The sequence below is a fragment of the Cottoperca gobio genome, chromosome 5 (assembly GCF_900634415.1).
Source record: "Cottoperca gobio chromosome 5, fCotGob3.1, whole genome shotgun sequence".
NCBI classification, from domain to species: Eukaryota; Metazoa; Chordata; class Actinopteri; order Perciformes; family Bovichtidae; genus Cottoperca; species Cottoperca gobio.
In genome coordinates this window covers 18701028-18723478 of record NC_041359.1, presented here as the reverse complement: position 1 = coordinate 18723478, position 22451 = coordinate 18701028, and the positions used below count along the sequence as shown (strand labels likewise).

General features: G+C 39.5%; 2 protein-coding genes across 3 annotated transcripts; both read left to right on the top strand.

Annotated features, from left to right (window-relative positions):
* Positions 1 to 1082: 1082 nt before the first annotated feature.
* On the top strand, positions 1083 to 6037 carry endou (endonuclease, polyU-specific). 2 transcript variants are annotated; one of them, XM_029432391.1, is made up of 9 exons: positions 1083 to 1140; positions 1610 to 1732; positions 2423 to 2539; positions 4121 to 4292; positions 4373 to 4578; positions 5285 to 5398; positions 5492 to 5598; positions 5694 to 5836; positions 5923 to 6037. In XM_029432391.1, the coding sequence occupies exons 1-9, from the start codon at positions 1083 to 1085 to the stop codon at positions 6035 to 6037; spliced, it is 1155 nt and encodes a 384-aa protein (XP_029288251.1). The 2 variants fall into 2 exon arrangements, with proteins under 2 accessions (XP_029288251.1, XP_029288250.1); XM_029432390.1 differs by having other exon boundaries at positions 2423 to 2545.
* Positions 6038 to 13165: 7128 nt separating this feature from the next.
* Positions 13166 to 14164, top strand: LOC115008657 (neurogenic differentiation factor 4-like). Its single transcript, XM_029432382.1, has one exon. It carries the CDS (start codon positions 13166 to 13168, stop codon positions 14162 to 14164), a length of 999 nt encoding a protein of 332 aa, XP_029288242.1.
* Positions 14165 to 22451: the final 8287 nt, after the last annotated feature.

Here is a 22451-nt window from a genome sequence, read left to right as displayed (position 1 = left end):
TTTGCTGTGTGATATTTGCAGTGTGGAAACATATGACCTCAACATGACACTGAAGCAGGTGAGCTATTCTGAGTTTACTGAGTTTGCATGAAACCTGTGAAATACAGCATCTGGTCATTTTGGCAAGAGAAATACATTTCTTGATATGACTTTTGTGCTCTTATGTGTATATATTGTAGATGAGTTTTTCCACTGTACCAGTCAGGTATTTTCCACTGTAGTAACAGGAGGTTCTAAACTGTATAACAACTCCTTTTGGGAGTAGGTTTCGGTCGCAGTAGTTTCGGTAATATGATTGATGTTTCTGTTTTGTATCATATGCTGATAAGCTGTATGAATCTTCCACCTCCTGCAATCTCTACTCACTGTCTTTAAAATGCATGAGATATAAATAGATATACAGTGTTTCTTCCTCACCCAAACTGCTTGCACTCTGTATGATTGTTGAACCTTCTCGGCCCAGACAATAAAGTTTTTTCCTCAATAATATTGATTTCAGTATTATAGACTTCACTGATAATTTGTATAAAGACTTCATTCAAACTTTGCACAACAGCTACTTCTGTGTAAATTTATTTATATTTCATATTTGTTTTGTTTTGGGCAATATAGCCTTAAAGTGCAATAGACTCAAAGAGACATTTAGCTTCATAGTTTCAATGTAACAGCAATGACATTAAAAGATGGCGGTCAGTATCACAGGTTCTGTGGTTCATGGTTCTATTTTGACACATTAAAGTTCCGCCTGTGTGCTAAACAGGTGTGCAGTTTCACAGAGGTGAGATAGAGGGAAGGTTTATTTACACTTTTTAAAAGAAATATTTACTTAGACGTCATTTTCTACAACATATCAATCATCAATCTCTGACAAATGCTCATTACTATTATGAACAATAGCTTACAATTAAAAGTAAAGATGTCCCACCTGACGACTCCACGAGACATGATCACGATGAGAGTCAGACATCCTGACTTATGGACTGGGTTAATGCTAATAGTGTCTGGATTGGTCACGTGTAACGTGCTATAAAAGGAGCAGCGTGATAACAGTCAGTTAATCTTGTTTTCAGGTTGCAGCCAAGATGAAGGTCTTTGCTCTCCTGGCACTTTGGGCGACCCTGTTCCACCAAGGATACAGCAGTATGAGATGTTTTCTACTCTATTATCACCATCAGCTGTTATTACAGGCAGTGTTGGGGAGTAGGGAGCTGCATGTTAACCATATTCTGCAGTAGCTTGCTGGTAGTTCATTACATATTTGTGGAGTGATTCAAGTAGTTAATTTACATTTTTCTGCCATTGTTTTGTGTAGTTACTGACTGAAACTATACAAACAATGTTGGGCTAAGAAAGTGACAGGACAGGAACTATTTTTTAAATTAATTTACTATTGCTTCTTTACTGTAACTGAACCCTTTTTCACCAGCCCTCTTTTTCTTTAACAAGTGCATCGACAATTTGATAAGGTAGCTTGTAGTTCAACTTCTTCCAGTATGAATTAATTGGTAGCTTGCTTTACCAACGCTGATTTCAGTGTTGTGTATAACCATGTAATACAGTTAGATGCAGGATTGTCATTAAGATATCAATCTGTCCTGTTGGTTCTCAGACTCCCTGGACTCGTGTCGGGGTCGGTGTGGTTATGGAACAGACAATAGTTTCTCTTGTCAGTGTAACACGTCCTGTGAGCGCTTCAGAGACTGTTGTTCGGACTACACCGACGTATGTAAAGGTGAGTGGAAAAATCATGTTTTATAACAACACTGGTAAAAAATATTCTGCTTGATATATTTAACAAAAATTAAGAGAACTTTTTGCATCAGATTATTATGCAAAATAAGCCTAGTCTTTTTATAAAGTACTTTACTTTCTGTACGTAGTAAATAAATGTGCAAGTAATGTCAATTTAATTGTATTATTAAGATCAAGCGAGATTAGTATTTTGCAATGATTATTATGAAAGTGTAGTTGCTTACAAGCACACATGAAGGGATGATTGATTACACCTCAAGAAAAACTTTTAACCATTTTTTTCTGTGGTGCCATAGTTTTTTGTTCATGAAGGAGGATAAGAAAACCTTCATTTTGTTGTAAGAGTTAATCCCATCCTTGTACTAGTTTTGTGAAGGTCCTCCCACTTCTATTGGAACAGAGTAAACAAAACAAGATCTTTGTTTGTTGTGTGAGTGTACTTTGCTGGAATTGCGTAAATACATCTTGATAAGGAAAAAATGCACAATGTTCTCTGTTTTAAACAAATGCAGATTAATATAAAACTAGATGTATTCATGTTAAGATACAAGCTAAATGTTTTATTGTTAAAATGATTTAATTATGGTACATCTGCTCAGATTTGTTTTAGTTGTATCATTAACACATTGTAGACTTGTAGAAAAATAAGTGTGTTTCTTTTCCTTTCTAGCTGGAGCCACATCTTGTAAAGGCAGATGTGGAGAGAAATACAACTCTCAGAACGAGTGCCACTGCAACTCCAAGTGCGGCCAGCACAACAACTGCTGCAGCGACTACCCAGACCTTTGTGACAGTAAGACCGACCAAGTGTAGCTGTCCCCGCCTCACATGCCGCACAGTACACTGTGTGCCAGCTAGTTTCTATCTGTTTGTGTTTCCTGAGCAGCTACTTATGACACCTGCTCACTTTCCCATGATGGACACTGAATCTACGCAGTCAGCAGTCCAACGACCTGAAAACAGTCAGATATCTATGAGTTGTTAGCAGTTCCACCAAAATGCAGCAAAATGCTACGTACGCATTGGTGCATCAGTATTAATAATGTAATTTATTATAATATATATCAACATATCAATCAATGGCACAGACTTTTTTGCAAATCTAGTCATTTTACTTTTGATACTTCACGTATATTTAGTTGATAATACTTATTTACTTTTACTTGAGTATAATTTTAAATGAAGAACCTTTACTCGTAAAGGAATATTTTTGACATTATGGTATTCGTACTTTTACTCAAGTGGATGAATACTTCTTGTTTGGGAAACCTCTCTTGGTCAAGTCTTCTTTCACTGTCTGACCAGCAGGTGTCGCTGTTGTGCTATAAAACGCATTCTGAACGACCAAAGGGTTCAGTGTGCTCTTCTCATAACCTGCTCCCTCTTTCTACAGTAATTATACCCAGTGGTGGTAGAAGTATTCACATCCTTTGATTAAATAAAAATAGCAATACTGCAATATAAATATACTCCATTACAAGTCTTACTTTCAACATTTTGCTCAAGCAAAAATACACATGTATTACCTACACAATGTACCTCAACATTTTAATGTTGTAGCTGCTCGAGGTGGAGCTCAGTCAAACTATTATATTTTATATACTGTAGTACTGTAGTACTGAATGACCATTTGTATATTAATCTCTCACCCCGCGTTACCTTGAATTCTTAAACCTTGTTTTGCCTCCACAGTGAACGAAGAATCAAAAAACAGAGAAAGTTCTTGGTGAATGAAGTAAATGGGCGCGTTTAACAACGACAAAACTTATCCAAACATCTGTTTACAAGCTCTCACACAACTCCAAGTCTATAATTCAAGTCACATGTACGTATACAGTGGTATGCTCACTATTTCCAAAACACATGCATTTTTGCTAAAACCGTACTATTCAAAACACTGTGTTTGAAATAGTACGGTTTTGATATAGTTGTGCTGTTGTTAAACACAGGCCACATTTACTTCAATTGATCAAGAATGTTTTTGTCACATATTCAAGGCAACATGGGGTGAGTAATTGACATACAAATGATCATTTTGGGGGTGAAGAACTCCTTTAATAATGCATATATATAAGAATCTATTATAGTATTTCAAATGTATGTACTGATTATACGGTCTGTTTATAAATGTAGTGAAGTAAAAAGTACAGTATTTTCCTCTGAAATGTTGTACAGTATAAGTTTAAAGTATAAAATGGAAGTAAAGTACCTCAAATCTGTACTTAAGTACCTGAGTAAATAGCTTAATAACTTTCCACCACTGGTTATACCACATGTGCTACAGAAATGCATGCATCACCTTCATGTTAACAACACTAAAGACATTATCTACGTGTGTGCTTGTGATGTTCTGCAGGTGACGGAGGAGGTGGAGGTGGAGGTGGAGGGGATGTGATCACTGATGCTGAGATCATGGCCATCTCTGAGACGCTTTATGTTCTGGATTCAAACAAGGCTTCAGCCTCAGAGTTGATCATTGACCCTCAGGCTCTGGTGCCCGACTCTCAGACGAGCTCCAAGAACGATCTCTCCTCTGGACAGTGAGAAGATCCTCTTGATCTGGATGTAGAGTATTTACCTCGTTTTCTGTGTCATCATGTGTTTGTTTTTGTGGTTCCAGCTTGTTCCAATACCTGGACGAGGAGGCTCTGTTCTCCAGACCCACCTACGCTGCTCTCCTGGCTGTGCTGGACAACTACGACAGGATGACCGGACAGGCAGAAGACTTCAGTGCTCAGCAGCTGGTTGAGCAGGAGGCCTTCGTCAAGGAGACAATGTCCAACACTGAGCTGGGCAGAGAGCTGTTTGCTTTCCTCTACACCAAGGGTAACTACGTAGCAGCTACATCTAGTATCTAGTTACATGTAACAGCCATTAAATTACAAAAGAAATGTACTCAGTTATAGTCATTGAGAAAAAAATATGTATTAAATCAAAATGTTGGTGATTACAAAGGGATTACATCCGAATATGTTATTTCCACTTGTAGAATATAACATTAACTCTACTGCTCTGTTCCTGTCAAGTTATATCGAAGAGCTCTCAATAAAAGTCTTCAGTGTTGAGTACTGTGGTGAGGTTTACGTTTGAAGGACTTTTCAGCTTTATTGCCCAGTTTAAAACATTTGTTAGAAAAGTAAAAGTAATAAAAGGTAATGAGTTACATTACTTTGATAAAGTAATTAAAATAGTAACATTACTTATTACATAATTTGTAACAGGTGATCTCTAACCTGTTACATTTCAAAAGTGACCTTCACACTACAGTATGTGCAACATGAACATAGATTTAGTCACTGCTCTTATAATTCTTTATCTTATTTGTACTTGGGGGATAACTTCTGTTCTACATTTTGGAACTACAATCCCCATAATGCTTTGAAAGATGTAAACAAGATGTAGCCTATGATGTTGCCATGGAGTCAGTGCGTAAGCTGTGTGCTACAATTTGAGCCCATTGTTTGCCTCATGGCTCTCCCTCACAGTTTGACACAGTGTTTAAAGTGTACTTTATGTTATTCTGTATTTTAAGGCATCTATGCATCAGAGCAAGCGTTCATTCAGGACCTGACGATGATGTGGTTTGGTCTGTACTCCCGCAACAACAACAAGATGGACTCCAGCGGCTTTGAACACATCTTTGCGGGTTCGGATGGAGCAGACTTCTTTCAAATATCGCAGATATTTTGCCCAAAATTTTTTTTTTGGGGTGAATATTAAGAAACACATTGTGTTATAGGAGAGGTCAAGGGAGGAAAGGTGTCTGGTTTCCACAACTGGATCCAGTTTTATCTTCTTGAGAAAAAAGGAAAGCTGAACTACTACAGCCACAGCTTCAATGGGCCTGTAAGCATCCACAACACAGACCTGGACATGTTGATTAAACTGTGACATGTGTAGGCACTCCCGTCATTTACCCTCTTTCTTTCCCCTGCTCTCAGTGGACTACCTACCCTGATGTCATGGGGATGCAGTTCATGTGGGACGGCTACTTCAAGCAGGTCGGTTCTGCAGTCATTGGCTGCAGCCCTGAATTTGACTTTGCCCTATACAGCCTCTGCTACATCACTCGCCCTGGGAAGCAGTGAGTTTGCCTCCGTGTCCTGTGAAGTTTTCTTGCATATGAATCTTTCCCGATTCAGATTTTTTTTAATCGTCCATCATCCGCAGGTGTCGTCTGAGCCTGGGAGGGAGGGAGCTCATTATCCAAACTTACACCTGGGAAAACTCTTTCTATGGTGATGGAAAGAAGTACATCGGATCTGCCTTTCCTGCAACCCCCTGAAAGTGAAGCTGACATCTGCTAAATAATAAGTGTTTCATTACAGTCATGATGCAAACGCTTCGAATAATAATATTCCCAAGAGAAGAACTTTTCTCAGTGAGAGGTCTTCATACATTTAATTAAACTCTGTTTGAAAGTTAAAAGAAAGGCTGAGTCCTTATCTTTGCTGCATGTCCTCCTTTCTCTCTTTCCTGTCTATCATCAGCTATAGCCCTTACTTTTGTGGTGGTGATACAAAATGTATCCCAACAGTTTATTTTCATTCCCCAAATGTTTCTAAAGCAGGAACAAAAGGAAAAAAACAATCTTTGCACATTGCTTCCTTTCAGAAGTGGCGTCACTCTAACACTCGTACGAATAAACATTAAACCAGACTGTTGATTAATCTGCAGTGTAACCTCTCGTGAACAGTCTTACTGCCCAACAGAATGTGGTGTTCTCCCAGGGGCACGATCAAACTGTGCCTAATGGGGCAAAAAATGGGAGTTTACACACCCTGAGCGGGCACAATACTGACACCAACCCTTCAGTAGTAAGAGCATGTGTGCATCTGACACAATTGCTTATTGTCTTATAAAACAGCAAAACAAAAAACCCCAAAATGCAGTCTTTTGCAGTATGAACTATAGAAACAAAAAGACATTAACAGATCCTGTTCTGCTTGACCTGCTTCAAACAGTAGCCACCAGCTAAACCTGTTCTTATCAGCTGTCCATAAAGCTGTGTGTGTAACTCCCCAGTGTGGGGTTAAGTGTGTGTGTGTGTGTGTGTGTGTGTGTGTGTGTGTGTGTGTGTGTGTGTGTGTGTGTGTGTGTGTGTCCAGCTGGGATGGGGGTTGATTTTATTCTTTCACTCATCTAGGGTGACTAACAGGATAAATTCTGGTCTGCCGACAGAACAGGGGGACACACTTGCAGCCCTGTTTGAAGAAAGTATAACAGGAGATGGATCTGCTACTGATCCCATTGTCCACTAGTCTGTGTGCATTCATGCAAAACAAGAGCACAAGACCAGTCAGATTGCAGGAAAACTTCAGCGATTCATCTGAATTGGGCCTCACATGCAGTCAAAGTGTTGCAGCAACAATAACATTAGCCCAGGGAAGAATTTCTCTCGCTTTTTGTCAGAGCATATTACATTTTCTGAGCTGCTGACTCTAGAAATTAGAAGAGTAAATCTTCTCTCTTTTCACACTGCCTTCTTTTTAAAGCCCCGGTGGAATCAAATTAAACCACAGTGGGCAAATAAAAGAAAAAAAAGATTCAATTGTTTCTTTTGTCACTCACACAACTTCATAATCGAATTATAGCTGGCCACCCGCCAGCGTGTCCTCGCATCTCCCTCAAATGGGCTTCTCCTGGCAGATCTCGTGAGCCACCTGACTTTTGTTTTGTAATTATATTATCCCGCTCTCCTTTTAGCGTGTTGTGGCTAATGGCTGCGCGGGCCAGCCCAGCTGCACATGCAGAAACAAAGCTGCTTATGGGGCCAGACAATGGACCCGAGGAAAAGGGACGCCTGAAGGCGGTCAGCCAATGAGCACGCACGACGGGGGGCCAACAGAGGGTTTAGGGAAGGGTTAAGGGGGTTTAGGGGTTCAGGCAGAGGGGGGTGTCTATTTTACCCAGTAGTGGGGTCCATCAATGAGATGATTAGTAGGACACATGGTCAACATCACCCCTGTCTCCCCAGGGTCGGTGTTGGGCTGGAGGGAGGTTCAAGTTTTGGCTTAGATGCCAGCCATTTCTAAAGTTGATGCGGGACCATGAAATACGGAGCAACGTTCATTCTCTGGAGTTTTATTTGTGCTTTCCGAACAATTTGATGACCGTATTGTCATTTGAAGTAGACGTGCAGAGTGAGAGATAAAGTCTTGATCCATTGAGGTGACCTTGTTATAGGCTGCTGATATTACAGCAGGAAAATGTACTTGATTGCTGCACTTGCCTAAACGCACACACTAACATGCACACACTCCTCATGCTGTGGCGTTGGCATCTCTCAAAGGACTTCCAGTATGACAGATGGAAAAAGCCCACTTTCCCCAACTGTCACAAACAGATTCACTGGGGATTCATGGGAAGGTCATGTTTGTGTGTGTACTGGAGTGAAGTTTTATCTGCCCTTGGTATTTTTATTATAATTCCCATCTCACGAACATACCTAGAAAAGGTGAGGCAGTGTCCTCTGAGCAATGTGAACATGCTGAGTGAGCTGAGCAGCCAGTGGAGAATAGATGAGCATCTGAACCACAGAAGAGATTTGTTTAAGGGAAGGCCATCTGCAGCAGGACTTCATCATGTGCGGTCAGCACTGAGGGATCTGGGGACTTTAAGGCATACATACAGAACTACACTTGAGCACCACTTGTGAAACATGAAGACTGGGTTATAAACACTAAGTGGGTCAAACTGAAAAGAAAAATGATGAGGGAAAAAGAACAGTTTCGTCATTACAAATGTTGTATTTAGCAAGTTGGGGTGCAACTCATACCCCTAAATCTAAATAAAATACAAATTCTAATGTATTTTAGTATCATAAAGGGTGTTATGAGTATATGCAATGGGGACTCAAAAGCCTCAGCTATCATATTCCCCTGCTAGTCCCACTCCTGGGATGCAAGAGTCCCGGCTCTGCTATTCCCATTTCAGGCTGCAGGTGTGGAATAGTAAATGCAGAGACCCACGGGGAGGAGCGTTGGGGTAGGTGGTCGGCCTGGGAGTGAATGAGAAGCACATAGTCTGGGTGTGCAGATACCTCAGACCCCTGTTAGAGCATGTGGTGCTCTGTTTCTAAATCATGCAAATTCTCTGTCTCTCTGGTCCCCGATCAGTGACGATGAGGGTCAACATGATATCCTGTTGTTGTCGCAGAACATTAAATTATGAATTATTAACTCATAATTTACTATTTAATTTATCTAGAGCTGCAACAATTAGTCAAATAATTGATAAGTCATTTGACGGAAAAATAATCACCAACTATTTTGATAATCGATTAATCGTTTACGTAATTTCTCATGCAAAAATGTCAGAACATTTTGTTTTTAGCCTCTGAAATATGGAGATTTCCTGCTTTTTTCTGTTTTATATCATAATAAACTAAATATATTTGGGCTTTGGAATGACAAAACAAAACATTTAAAGACATCACTTTGAGAAACTGAGAGAAAACTAATTGACTGATCTATAAAATAATCGTCAGAGTAATCGATAATGAAAATAATCGTTAGTTGCAGCTCTAAATGTATCCTTATACTTGAATGTGCATATGTCAAATCTACAACTTTAAACATAAGAATCTTTTGCATATTTTTAAATCAGTGCCTGGGTGTTTAGGCCTCCCTCCTGAATGTTACAGTCAAGAGCCACCACTCCACAAACCCATTTGTTTCTTTCTTGGTTAATTCAAAAGCTCAGATATATTTTGCGTGAGTAATTTATTTTTATGTGTTTCAGTTGATTTGATCAACAAGTGCAAATTTAAAGTTTGATTTAATGATCAAAGTAACTTGAGAAGCATTTAAAGCCTTTGACAACTCAACTTTTGGTACCCTGGATATATGAAATATAAAGATGCTTTTCTAAACTTTACAAACTTACAGGATCCTAAAAGAAAATCAAAAAATGTATAACATACATCATTAGATCCAGCAGAGGGAACTTTGCTTTATGATGATACAGCTATTGGCCTGTTGAAAAACACCAGTGATGGAATGTAACTAAATGCATTAAGTACTATGTTGAGGCATTTGTACACAACGTGTCAACGTCTGTTTACAGATCTTAAGAAGTATTACTGCATATGTGAAAAATGTTGTATACGACGCTTTGTGGCTGCAGAGGGAGCTGCATGAAGTCTGATAAATTACCTCAAGTGATGTCACTTGAGTCAGCGTCGGGTGGGGCTCAAGACTACTGAAGTTTTATCTGATCATTTTAAATGTCACTCAAATCTACAGTATGTGCTTTGATAATAATGAAACTCTGTGCTGGACAAGACACAAACTCTGGCCTCCTCGAAGAAAGTCATGTGTTTGACCCATCCACCAGCCACTGGATATTTGCACATTTTATAGTACCACACCAGGCTTCTTCCTTTCCTCCCATCATAATTACTACGACGACTAGAGAGCGCCATTTACAAACGTAAATATGGGTCGTAATAAACTTTTGCGAACAACCCTACAGACGGTCATACAAATCTAGCCCTGGGCGATATCGCCAAAATCTTCTATCCCGATAATTTCATATCTCGAAATCGACATATAACACGATATAGCATGTTTCTGGTTATTCACTAAATAAATAGTTTGTATCTCATTTAATTAAGGACATTTCAAATTACTGTACAGAGAAAACTAAAAGTATTTCCAGCTTTAGACTATATGTTTACATGCATACACACTAATGCAGAGTAATCACATTAAAACAATAGTTTGATTGAACTCAGTTTGATAAGATTAAATGAGAGTTTTGAGTCATTACATGCATGTAATTGTATATCACGAAAGCTTGATATATAATTTCATCAAGATCAGATTCCATATATTTAATTATCGCCCAGCCCTTTACAGACCTTTAGATCAGTATATAAAATATGATGCAACAGTATATAAAGTTTTTTAATATTGTAATAATATGGATAATCAACCCAGAGTTAAAAATAGAAGGCAAAACCTCTACTTGTAATTGAGTATATTTTATATGTTGGCATTTAAAATGTACTTTCTGCTAGAACATTCAATATGGGTTATGGTGATTTAAGGTGCAGACGGCATGGACCTACATAGTGCAGAGAGAAGAGGCCATTAATGAGTCCCAGAGATACAACTGATGTAACTGCAGACCTCATGCGACCAAATGTATCCCGTCTGGTCAGAGCTGCCACTTGGGTGAAATTAACTTGTTCAACAGCCTGTCTCCGCAGTGCAAAGGGATGGATGGATGGATGGAAGAGGGGATGGAGCAAACACCTGCTCACACGCAACTTCAAGCTGTCACATACAGTTAGGCTCAGCCGCCTGAGCGCGTCTCTCCTCCGCTCAATGCAAACGTGCTGCTGAGGATTTGGCGGCCGCCCTCGCGAAGCAACAAAAGCCCGGGCCTCTCCTGTTTGTCTGGAGAGTTTCAGTGACCCCCCCCCCCCCCCACACACACACACACACACACACACACACACCCACACACACACACACAAGTGGAGCTGCTAGGATTCGAGCCACGGGCCGGCCACGCGTGAGCTCAAGCGCGTCAGCAGGATTCGGATGGGAGTGGGAGGAGGAGCTTTAATGTGGAGGTTAAAACCCAGAGTCCCCGCAGAGTGACCCACACTGAGACTCTGTGAGACAGCTCTGCGCAGGGAGACAGTGACACTTCACCGCAGTGTGACAGGGGACAAGAGACCAAACTGTGAAAGACAAGTATCATCTTCCAAACTTCCTGAGGAGGACCCGGGATACTTCAGCACGGGTATGTGTTAAAGAGAATGTCAAAATGATATATGTAGCATGGAAGAGTTTATAGGACCTTTATAGTCAATCGCATCAGGTATTTATTCTTTAAGTTTTGACAAAACATTTTGCCACAGGACAATTTAACACCTCAAGTCAACGGACAATGAATACATCTAATGAAAACAACATGGAGAAGAGGCTTATTCTTATAGCGACATTTAGCAAATAGCGGCTCAAGCATGCAATTTGTGGCAAGGCATTACTGCGTTTGGAAATGTCTGATTTCAATTCAATCTCAGTCGTCTGTCACTGATCTGGGGACGTCGATCTTTCATTTAATCCCATGGTCGTCGCTTCATCCACGGAGAAAATCCTGCGATGCCCCAGATTGAAGTCCTGTCCGTGACTTTATCTCTCCGGGCCGGGGCATTACTAGTTCACAAATTGACAGGGATTACTCGGAGAGAGGGGGAGGAGAGGGGGAGCAAAGGAATACAAATAGATAATGCATGTACAAAAATTCCAATTTCATCTCTTAACACAAAAGTGTCCTTTAGATTATCCCTTCCCTGCGCATTATTGTGTCGGTCAATGAGTCCAACACCTGTGGCGAAGGAGCGCGCGGCAGGAAGGGAACTGTCCGGTGCTGAAATAGTTTGAGGACTGCTGGCAGGCACAGTTTAATAGTTAGCTTTTTCTTATTATTTCTTATTATTGGTTAATGAAACCTTAAACTGACTGGCTCCAGGTTACGTCCTTTATATGGCTTTGAGTCCTTCCTTAACCTTCTCAGAAAGAATGTGATCAGCATTAAAAAAGCATTATAAATGTTCTTATTATTAGATCTTCTTTGTATTACGTTAACTATTAAATTATATTACATAGCACATTTTAATTTCTCAAATTAAGGCTTGTCTTCTTCACAATGTGAGGTGGAGAAATATAGTCTCACATCTAAAACCTACAAAATACTAACTGTAATATGTGAATGTCCTGTTGGTTGCTACAAAATGAAAACAAATTCCCAGAAGAAAATGGTGGTGACTTGAGCTCAGTGTCCTCCCAGCTGTAGCTGCAGTCCATATCATTTGCCTTGTAATAATTCCAGGGAAGATAAACTATTCAGTAAACAGATTTTTTTGCACAGCTACCTTAATATCACCCGTCCTTCAGCCGTGTGTAAACCTGATTTTGTGACAGTTTGCCAAATAATCTTTTAATCAATACATACTGGCTAGAGCAGACAGCATCCAGAGTCTGCAGGTTTCTGAGTCTAAACAAAGGCTGTCCGGTGTTTTTCAGAGGTGGAACAAGTGTTCAGATCCTTTACTTAGGTAAAAGCATGGATGCAATATTTCAATGCATCATGATTTGTTTGTTGCTGGTTGAGTTAACGTACCGTATAACAATACATATTTTATAAACTTGTCATTTCAATCTAAATATACAACATAACTAGTAGGGCGTAAAATAAACATATTTTGTTCTCTGTTAAGTAGTGGAGTATCCTAAAATAGAAATAGTTAAGTAAAGTACACATACCTTAAAAGTTTTACTTTTGAGCACTGCCATTTTTTTGTTGCTACAAGTGTACTAGTGTTTGAACAAAAGTTTTTGTTTTCACAGCACATGTGTTTGACAAACGTGTTTTTCTTGTTTCTTTCTAGAGTACCATGATGATTAAGCCATATGTAAGACAAGGCGAGGGAGAGGAGGCCGTCAGCCCTCTGCAGTGGATGGATGGAGATATGAGCTCCCCTGATGGAGACGCATCAAATTCCTCACACCACTACAGAGCTGGAGGAGTGAACCAGGACGGGGAGATGGGGAGTGAGGATGCACAGGAAGAAGACGAGGAGGATGAGGAAGAGGGACAGGAGGATGAAAACGAGTCCAAACGACGCGGGCCCAAGAAAAAGCGCATGACAAAGGCCCGGCAGGAGCGCTTCCGTGTGAGGCGCGTAAAGGCTAATGCCAGGGAGCGTTCGCGTATGCACGGTCTAAATGATGCACTGGAAAGCCTGCGCACCATCATGCCATGTCACTCCAAAACACAGAAACTGTCCAAGATCGAGACGTTACGGCTGGCCCGCAACTACATCTGCGCTCTGTCCGAAGCCCTGGAGGGGGGCCTTTCCACAGAGAGCAGGAGCTTCATGGAGACTCTGTGTAAGGGCCTCTCGCAGCCCACCAGCAACCTGGTGGCTGGCTGCTTGCAGCTGGGACCGACTTCTGGTGCTGGAATGAGGCCTGAGGACAGACACAGAGTTCGGGCAGCACCTGCTCCTCTCGGTGGCGTGGTGAGCTACTCCTCTCCAGGCCTGCCAAGCCCGCCATACGGCACGTTTGACTCTGCTCACCTGCTTCACCTGAGGGCGATGAAAGGAGGAGTGTACGAGAATCACTCGCCAAATGAGTACAATGCCGGCGGTGTGGGGACCCCTCCGTACGATGGCCCCCCTACACCGCCTCTGAGCATCAGCAGCAACCTGGTGCTTAAACAGGAGCCTTCACCGCACTACCCACCCCCACACCACTACTCCTCCTCCCCTGTGGAGCAGGGCCTGTATCAGACTCAGACCGGCTATGACATACACTTAGAGGGGCCATATGACTCCTACCATCCACAGCACATGCCCCCCCGACAGATCACCTCCGTCTACAGAGACTAAGACGGATCAGGACGGTCGATTCTGCTTCAGCCATCAATACAACCTGACTGATCGTCCTTCATGAACACTGACTGAAGCGTCAGTCTCTCTGCCAGTGGAGGAACTGTAGAATAAAAATGGTTCCTTTACATGTTTGGTGCACTTAGAATAGCACGGCTGAACATTAAACGTTATACTGAACGTTAAAATGAGAAAATACTTGACTTAAACCAATACATTTTCTTAAAACACTGATTTACCAAATAAGTTAAACAGAAAATGTTACTTTGGCCATTTTGACCAGATGTCCTGTTACTGTGATATAAGCACTATTTTAGCTTTGGTAACATCAGATATTCTACATAAATTTATAGTATTTTTATTTATTCTCTAATTTAATACAGTGTATATGGGCTTTGTTCTGATGGGCAGGTGTGTGTCTGGTTTCCTTTTGTACATATTTGTGGTCAAGGCTTCTCTTTGTTTGCTACTTAGACTCATAGTTCATCCCTTATATTACTTTTGTGTCCTTTTCTTTGTTGTTTATTACAGTATTTCATGTTTTGCACTCGAAACATTCAGAGGTAGATTTCTTAGCGCGATGTAACTGATCTTTGGAAGCTGTTGTCTACAGAAGGAAGATGTATTGAATAAACACGGATCAAGGTGAAGAAGCAGAAATGTCATTCTCAGGTTGATATTATTAAAATGAATATCTAATTTCCAACAGATTTGCTTTGGGCACCATGTCATTTGTGTTTATCTTTTTAATTTCTGTTGTCTTTTAAAACATTTGATGTTATTAAAAAGTTTTTAAAAAATCAATCAGTCCATGGATTTTGTGTTTACTTTTTGTAATATTGATTTTATTTATGGATTATCGGACAAAGAAACCAAAAATATCCAAAGAATAACACGTTAAAGTTGAAGGACTTATTTTCAACATGGTCACAAGATGTTAGAAGACAAAGAAAACACAATAACGCAAACACCATATTTTAAGACAAATACAAAATAACAAATAACAAATTCGACATCTTAAATAACAATGTCAATAAAGTTTTATGCATTTCAATAAATCTATGCTGCGTCATACGTGATTATTATGTGAGACGCCAAAATCGAGAGAAAGTAAAAATGTGTCTGCTTTAGGAAAGGAACGTTAAGGTATAAAACCTATACGATGAATTCAAAGTAAGAAAAAAACAAAATGCATTTTTACATTTCAATATGGGAAGAAACAGTGAGTCGGGGTGCTCGAACAACCCATCAACAACTGTCCTTTTACTGCTTATTCTAAAAACACATGACAGTAAAATAAAATAGCTAAAGCAGAAACATTTTACCATGGCGTCTTACATAATCACTTATGATGCAGCATAGATTATTTTAAATGCATTAACACTTTATTTACCACTAATAATGAAACATTATGATGAAGCATGCATTATTATAGATGCATCTTTATGTATTTCACTTTAGTTAACGCATACAATAACTTATGATGGACTAGTATAGCATACTATGAGTCCTTGCTACAGTTGATTGTTTAGGTTAGAATAGGTCAAAATGTATTATAAGCCCCATCAGTCAACCTTTAGTGTATAACTAGTCAAGAGCATCCATGAGACATAATTCACTATGAATGTCGTCTTAATGCACTATAGATGTCGTCTTCATAGAAAATGAATGTCATACTCTTTTTTTTGTCATATATGACACCATCAATTCAGCAGAGCGAGGGATCCTTTTTACTCACGATGTTGTTTCTCATTTTTCCCCACAGATCTGGTGGTTTAGCTTCACTAATCCTTTGGCCATCTTTTAATGAAAGGTCGGATGTGCGAGGCAGGATTGTAAGATAAAGATTTATGATTAACATGGCTGCCCGGCCATGCAGATTCCTTCTTCAATGACACTGGGATGGCATAATCCTGTCCTGACATTCACTCAGACCACAATTTAACCCTCACATATGTAATAAACACATGTCTGTACATTTATACTGGTGACCTTTCATATATATACTGTACACATACATTAAGGAACACACAAATGCAATCTCAATCAAGATTTATAGGGTTGGAGATCTCTGACTTTTCCTTTTTTTAAGGAGAAGCAAGAGTGAATCTGAGGACTGAAAAGTAATGGAGAAACATTAAAGGTATAATACGTAACATTTCCACATTAAAATGTCTAAAACAACTAGACCCTATGTTATATATGTTGTTGAGTTGTGTACTTTCATTATATCACGTTTCCAAAAATGTTCAAACCGTAATTTTAATCAAGGTAACGGTCCGTTTTCATTTGTGCATGTGTCAGTGTCGTGGCTATCTGCCAGAAGATGTCATACATGTACTTCTTTATCCAGTTTTAAGCCATATTTTTACAATTTACTAAAAGATCTTAGTTGCTTTTAACTAAAAAATTTAACCGGATGAAGGAATTTAGTCATCGGACGTCTAGATGAGCAAATGTTAGCAGCAGCCGAACAGCGAAACCCTAATTTTACCGGTTTTATTCACTGAGTCTGTTCGTTTTGGAGAGGAGACCTCTGCGGATAGTTTGGCTTCTGGAAAAAACCTCCTGAACGATGAACAATAAAAGAATCCTAACCTGGAGAAGCTGACTGCATTGACGGCAATGGACACCACCAAACTCAGTCTCTCTTTTATTGTTTTGATTGAGAGACCCTTGGGGTAGAAAATTACACATTGTGCGTTTTAATGACAACAGGTGCAAAAGAGAAAATTATAACAAAAAGAGCAACTGACTGAGTAGAAAAATATCAGCGTGGAAATGTACTGTCAAAGTGGCGAAGACAATGACAAAAAAATAACAAAGATCTGATCTAAGAGCAGCCACTTGGGTTGATTCATGGTCCAAGCTGGTCAGTGTGAGGGCCACCCACTGAGAGGTCAGTTAGCAGGGGTCACAAGGTCACACTGGGTCATGGCTCACTGGTGGGAATGGGCTGAAAGAGTCATGGTCGCCATTTGAATCAACTTTTTGCTGGTCAACTCATCTCCCTTTTATTTCTGCACATAGTCATCGCAGCTTTCCTTTTAGGACAGTGAGTGTTTGATAAGTATGATGTTTGAGGTTATATTATGGATGAAATGCTCATAATCCTGAAAAACATGCTGATGAACATCCCACGCTTGACCTGCGCTGGGAGAAATATATCACTTTGTTTTCACAAGGATTAGGATAAGCCTGTGTGTGTGCGAGTGTGTGTGTGTTTGTAGTGCATTTGCACTACTAACCAAGGGAACCAGGGAGTATCTTTGAAGGGGCAGGATGAATAACAAAAACAGGGCATCTCTCTGCTCTTTGAAGGCACAGACAGGACGTCTGACACTGGATATGTGGGATATTCCTGATTTATCCACATGATAGATTATAGACTGTTGATAGACCAATGTTTGAGGAGGAAAAAAGATTTGCCATTTGAAAAGGCCACTTTTTCACCTGCAGACAAACAAAGGGCCGAATTCGCCCTTTTTGACCCTTAACCCCTGAGACTGTGACTCTAAATGATCTAAATGAGCCCATGATGGCAGCAGCGATGTTCCATGTGCTATTGCTCTCTCAGCCAGGACACTTCTGTAAGACATTTTGTATCTCAGTGAGCCAGATTCCTGGTTAAAGGAACATTTTGGTAATGTCTTATTTTACAGGTACGTAAACAATTCTAAGTAGTTTCCTGGTGAAGTGATACTAATCATAGGGAGAAATGTGCTACTTGCTAACTGTTCAATTGCTAGAATTAAAAATAGTTAATAGCAAGTGTAACCAAGGCTTTAAGTCACTGCTAAAGTTTCCAATAATAAATTAATATTTACTTTGGTTTAAATGGAAAATTCATATTTTTTGTATAAGCTCACTTAGCTCTGGAAATGGTTCTAGAAAATGAGTGTACATTACGAACCCATTTACAAAGCATTTACTGAGTTTTTGTTCATATTGCAGCTTCCTACTGCCCAATCTACAATCAACTACATATATAAAGTGTATCTGTTGGATTAAGTGGGTATATGTATGTTTGTGCATGTGCATTATGTGTCTGTGTAACACACAGCACACATACTGCGTGCATGGTAGTGTTATTTGGGATAAAACAGTATTAAGCAGCTGATCGGAGCTCAGTGTCTGAATGGTTGCATTAACTCACTAATCCTGCGGGGAGAGGGGCAGTCGGGGCAGCAGCTCATCATCTCCTCTCCTGCACAACAGCATGCAGTTATTGTGCACGTTAGCACACAAACAAAGCATCCGATGATGCTGGAGACTCAGGCACAAACAAAGTATCTCATTTCAAATAAAGTTCTGGAAAAAGCAATTTACTGTTCTGTTTATGCCAATAAGAAATGATTTGGTTATCATGTGATGCATTTGTTAGGCGCAACTCTAGAAATGAGGAGAGTAGAATTGCACTGCCACCAAGTGGTGAAAGTCTTTAACTGAAGTAAAATCATAAATTGGATGAGAGATGAGTATTTGGCCACAAGGTGTCACCATTAGACAACCTGTTGTAACTGTGAAGTCTGACGAAAGCCTTCTGGAAATACTGTGGTGGAAAAAGGGACATGATCCTTCACTGTTTGGCTTTTCTGATCTTGATGAGTAATTGAAATTCAGTCATGTGTTAAACACAATCTGCTGGAACAGCCTTTTCAGTGTGCAAATGAAACATTTGACAGTAATGTTGCACAAGTAGAGACTGAATAAAACAGGAAACATTTGGTACGATTTCATCTGTTAAACACAGCGTGTCTGCAGAGGGAGCGAAGAGTGGGAATAAAATTAACCTATTTACATGTAAACTGGTTGATGGAGTGTGTTTGGATCAGAATAATCAGGCTAATGAAGGCACCTGGGGACTCTGTCAGAAATCTGCATGCTGTCCTCTCTATCCAGCTAGCGATCGTATCAAACTCTGTAATTATTTACCGTGAAAGGACATGAAAAAGGATTAATCAAGGAAATCTGACTGATTAAATCTTCAAAGGCGGCACTGAGGAGCAAGGGCTAATAGGGAAGAGGGATGTGGTCGGTGCTTTTATCTTTGATGTGGAAAAAAAAACGAAGAACAAAAACAGACAGTGTTCTCCAGCACTGCTGGCACGGTGGGCTGAAAGGGAGCCAAACACATTGTAGGAAAACAACACAACTGGCACCATTTGAAGTAAAACTCATATTTGCCTTAAATGTTATTGTCTGATAAATGTTGCTTTGTTTTTGTGTGATAATGTCTTTATAGATAATGAGACAAAGGATTCTGATGTAGGTGAGTCTTTATACAAAATCTAGAATAAACTCCCCGCTATATCTGTACAGTGGAGCCACAGGATCAATTCAAATAGTAGCCATACCACAAACACCTAAGACATTATTGACAACTATCGTCCCTATGAAAAGAAACAATATTGCTCAATATGTGGTCAGTAATATAAATCTCATGTATTACTATAACTCTGACATGTAGTATTCTGTTGATACATTTCATTTTGGTGCTTTAAGTACATTTTGCTGGTAATAATTTAATAAAGATAAAAAATAAATAGATTTTTACTTTTAATGGCATATTTTTACATTCACATATTACTATTTTTACTTAAGTACAGGATTTGAATACTTCTTATACCTCAACAGAACATTATTGATGTGTATTAACAAGAAAAGAAGTGTAAGTACAGGAGGAAGATCATACAAGTTGCAAAATGAAAAACAAAAGATCTGATATTTATCCCTTTTCTTCTCACGTGTACAACAATCACACATGCATTTCTATAAAAACTTCAAGAAAACATTTTTTATAATGTATTACAACAGATATTGGTTCAGATTCTGAATGAAGGTCAATACATTTGTAGAAAACAGTAAAGTGTCATATTAAAACCTGTCTTCTAAAGCAAGTGTTCAACAATTCAACCTTCTTTGACCTTCTGAGGACAGAAATCCCCCGTCTCAATGTTTAAGGTGTCCTGTTACGGACTATTAATTATCGGAGACAAATGCCAACCTTTGCAAAAAGTTATGTGCAACAGAGAAACGTTAAAATGTAACTGCGTCGTTGTGGCCAACACTCGTTTAATTAGCCGTGGAATGAGGTACATCGGTCCAAACAGCTCCACATGTCAAGGGGAATAGAGACGTATGTAAACATTGATGAGCCATTTATAGATCTGACAAAGTGCAATGTCCTGCATTTCTCTGCCAGATGTAATAGTGAGCGTTCTTATAATGTTTTTTATTGCAGATAGACAGAGAGTGAATGGCTTGGAGAGAAGAGCGACCCTGAGAGGGGAATCAGTGTGTGTGTGTGTGTGTGTGTGTGTGTGTGTGTGTGTGTGTGTGTGTGTGTGTGTGTGTGTGTGTAACTGTATCCCCCTGGTGAAATGTGCTTACTGCTCCAGTTTGCTGTCCTTCCCCACTGTCCCTTAACCTAACCCCTACGTGACGTGTTGCCAGAAGGTGTTGGTGTGTAAATAAAGTGAAGGTGTCTGCCTCAAGTTAAACGGAGCTACGAGTTTACATGTGTATCTCTCTCTCAGAAGTATCACAGCCAAGCCTGACAGGACGCTGCTATTATTGCTTTTAATGCTAGCATTAAACACTTGTTTTTTCCAAACAGCCTCAATCTCATTTACACAAGAGTGCTTCACATAGCGAATGCCATAAAACTGTTCATTTAGCTTTGATAGCCTGCACTTAACCTCACATTTATCCAGCATATTCCGTAAGGTGAGTTGTAAAGTGCACAAGGCAGAGTAGATCAACTCTTCACAGGAGTTCAGCTGACATTTACTCGACATTGTGCCATGCGTCAGTCTCACCTCCTGATCCTTCACCTAATACTCTCCTATCTTCCTAAAACGACACTTGCAAGCACATTTAAGATATGCAATCTGAATTTACACTTATTGGCAGCGGAGTGGAATCGACATGCAAGCACAAACAGGAGCCCAACAGTATCATGTTTGTAAATTGTGTGTGACTGTGTTCATCTAACAGCCATCCACATTCTAATTTCGTCATCTTAGCTATCCCAGCACTTTAATTTCAGCGTTTCATTAGATGACAAATTGATCTACGTAATGAGTGACTGAGAGGCTGAGAGTGTTTTGGATTTGCAGGGGATCAGCATTTTAAAGGACTTTAATTATCAAACATTTAGCAACACATGCATCTTAACTTCTATGTCAATTTTGTATGACTGATTAGTCGTGACATTTTGATGAACGATGCATTTCTTTTTAGGTATGACTATTCCTATTTAATAATTCATTCTGGCTTCTAGCCTCTCCTGCACAATGTTAACATTTCTCTTTAATTCAAAAGTCTTTTTTTTACAAACCTGTATATGTGCAAATAAATTAGAGAAGGCCACCTACAATAAAAAGCCACATAATGATGATTGATGCTTTTCACTGTGGGTGAGTGTAAAAAAGCAATTTCATCAGGAAGCTGCTGAAAAGAGTTGGGAATGTGTGAGTATAAACAGGTTGTGGGGTACGCACATCCAATAAACCTTTACAGATCCTGGATTAAAAAACTCAACACAAAAAACACATTTTGACAATGCCTGTTAATCTCTGTTAGATGGAATCAATGCAGAAATAAAATAGCTGGGAGCTATTAATACAGTGTGCAGATAGTTTGTCAGTGTGCTTACAGCTGCTTGCACTGCCATCAAGAGGACAACAAACTTGTTTAAGAAATCGATATATAAAATAAATAAGTTCACAAATCAAGGTATTCATCACACTGATGCAAAAATCAAAGTATATCAGAATGTTGTCTACACCTAGTGTTGAATGTGCTGTTGCATTGTTGAATATCTAGAGCATCTTATAACTCATATTATGTTACATGTACAATTATTTGTAGATAGATAGATAGATACTTTATGCATCCCGAGTGAAATGTATGCATCAGTAGCTTAAAGACATTATACATTATATAATTATTTAACATTACACATCTCCCCCCCCCCTCCCTCCATTAAAAAGTAAGTACAAAATTAAAAAAAAATAAGCGATAAAGGCTGTACATTATAAATACAAAAGTAAAAATACAGACTGTTAGTAATAATTACAAAAGTAATTATACAACACTGCAACATTGACCACTGTTTTTGTTTTATGGTTTGAAAGTTTGGATTGTATGAAATGTTTGAAATGTTTGAATAGTTGGAGTCCCCCGGCCATCCCTGAGAGGAGTTGTACAGTCTTATGACCAGGGGGACAAAAGAGTTGTTGAGCCTGTCTGTGGAGCAGGACAGGGACAGCAGTCTGTGGAG

What these genes read in the sequence shown, in the direction of transcription:
- endou (XM_029432390.1), top strand. Translation starts at nt 1,083, where the DNA reads ATGAAGGTCTTTGCTCTCCTGGCACTTTGGGCGACCCTGTTCCACCAA. An exon ending in CTTTGAACACATCTTTGCGG is followed by an intron (nt 5,399 to 5,491) that starts GTTCGGATGGAG and finishes ATTGTGTTATAG; the next exon opens with GAGAGGTCAAGGGAGGAAAG. An exon ending in GCCACAGCTTCAATGGGCCT is followed by an intron (nt 5,599 to 5,693) that starts GTAAGCATCCAC and finishes CCCTGCTCTCAG; the next exon opens with TGGACTACCTACCCTGATGT.
- LOC115008657 (XM_029432382.1), top strand. Translation starts at nt 13,166, where the DNA reads ATGATGATTAAGCCATATGTAAGACAAGGCGAGGGAGAGGAGGCCGTC.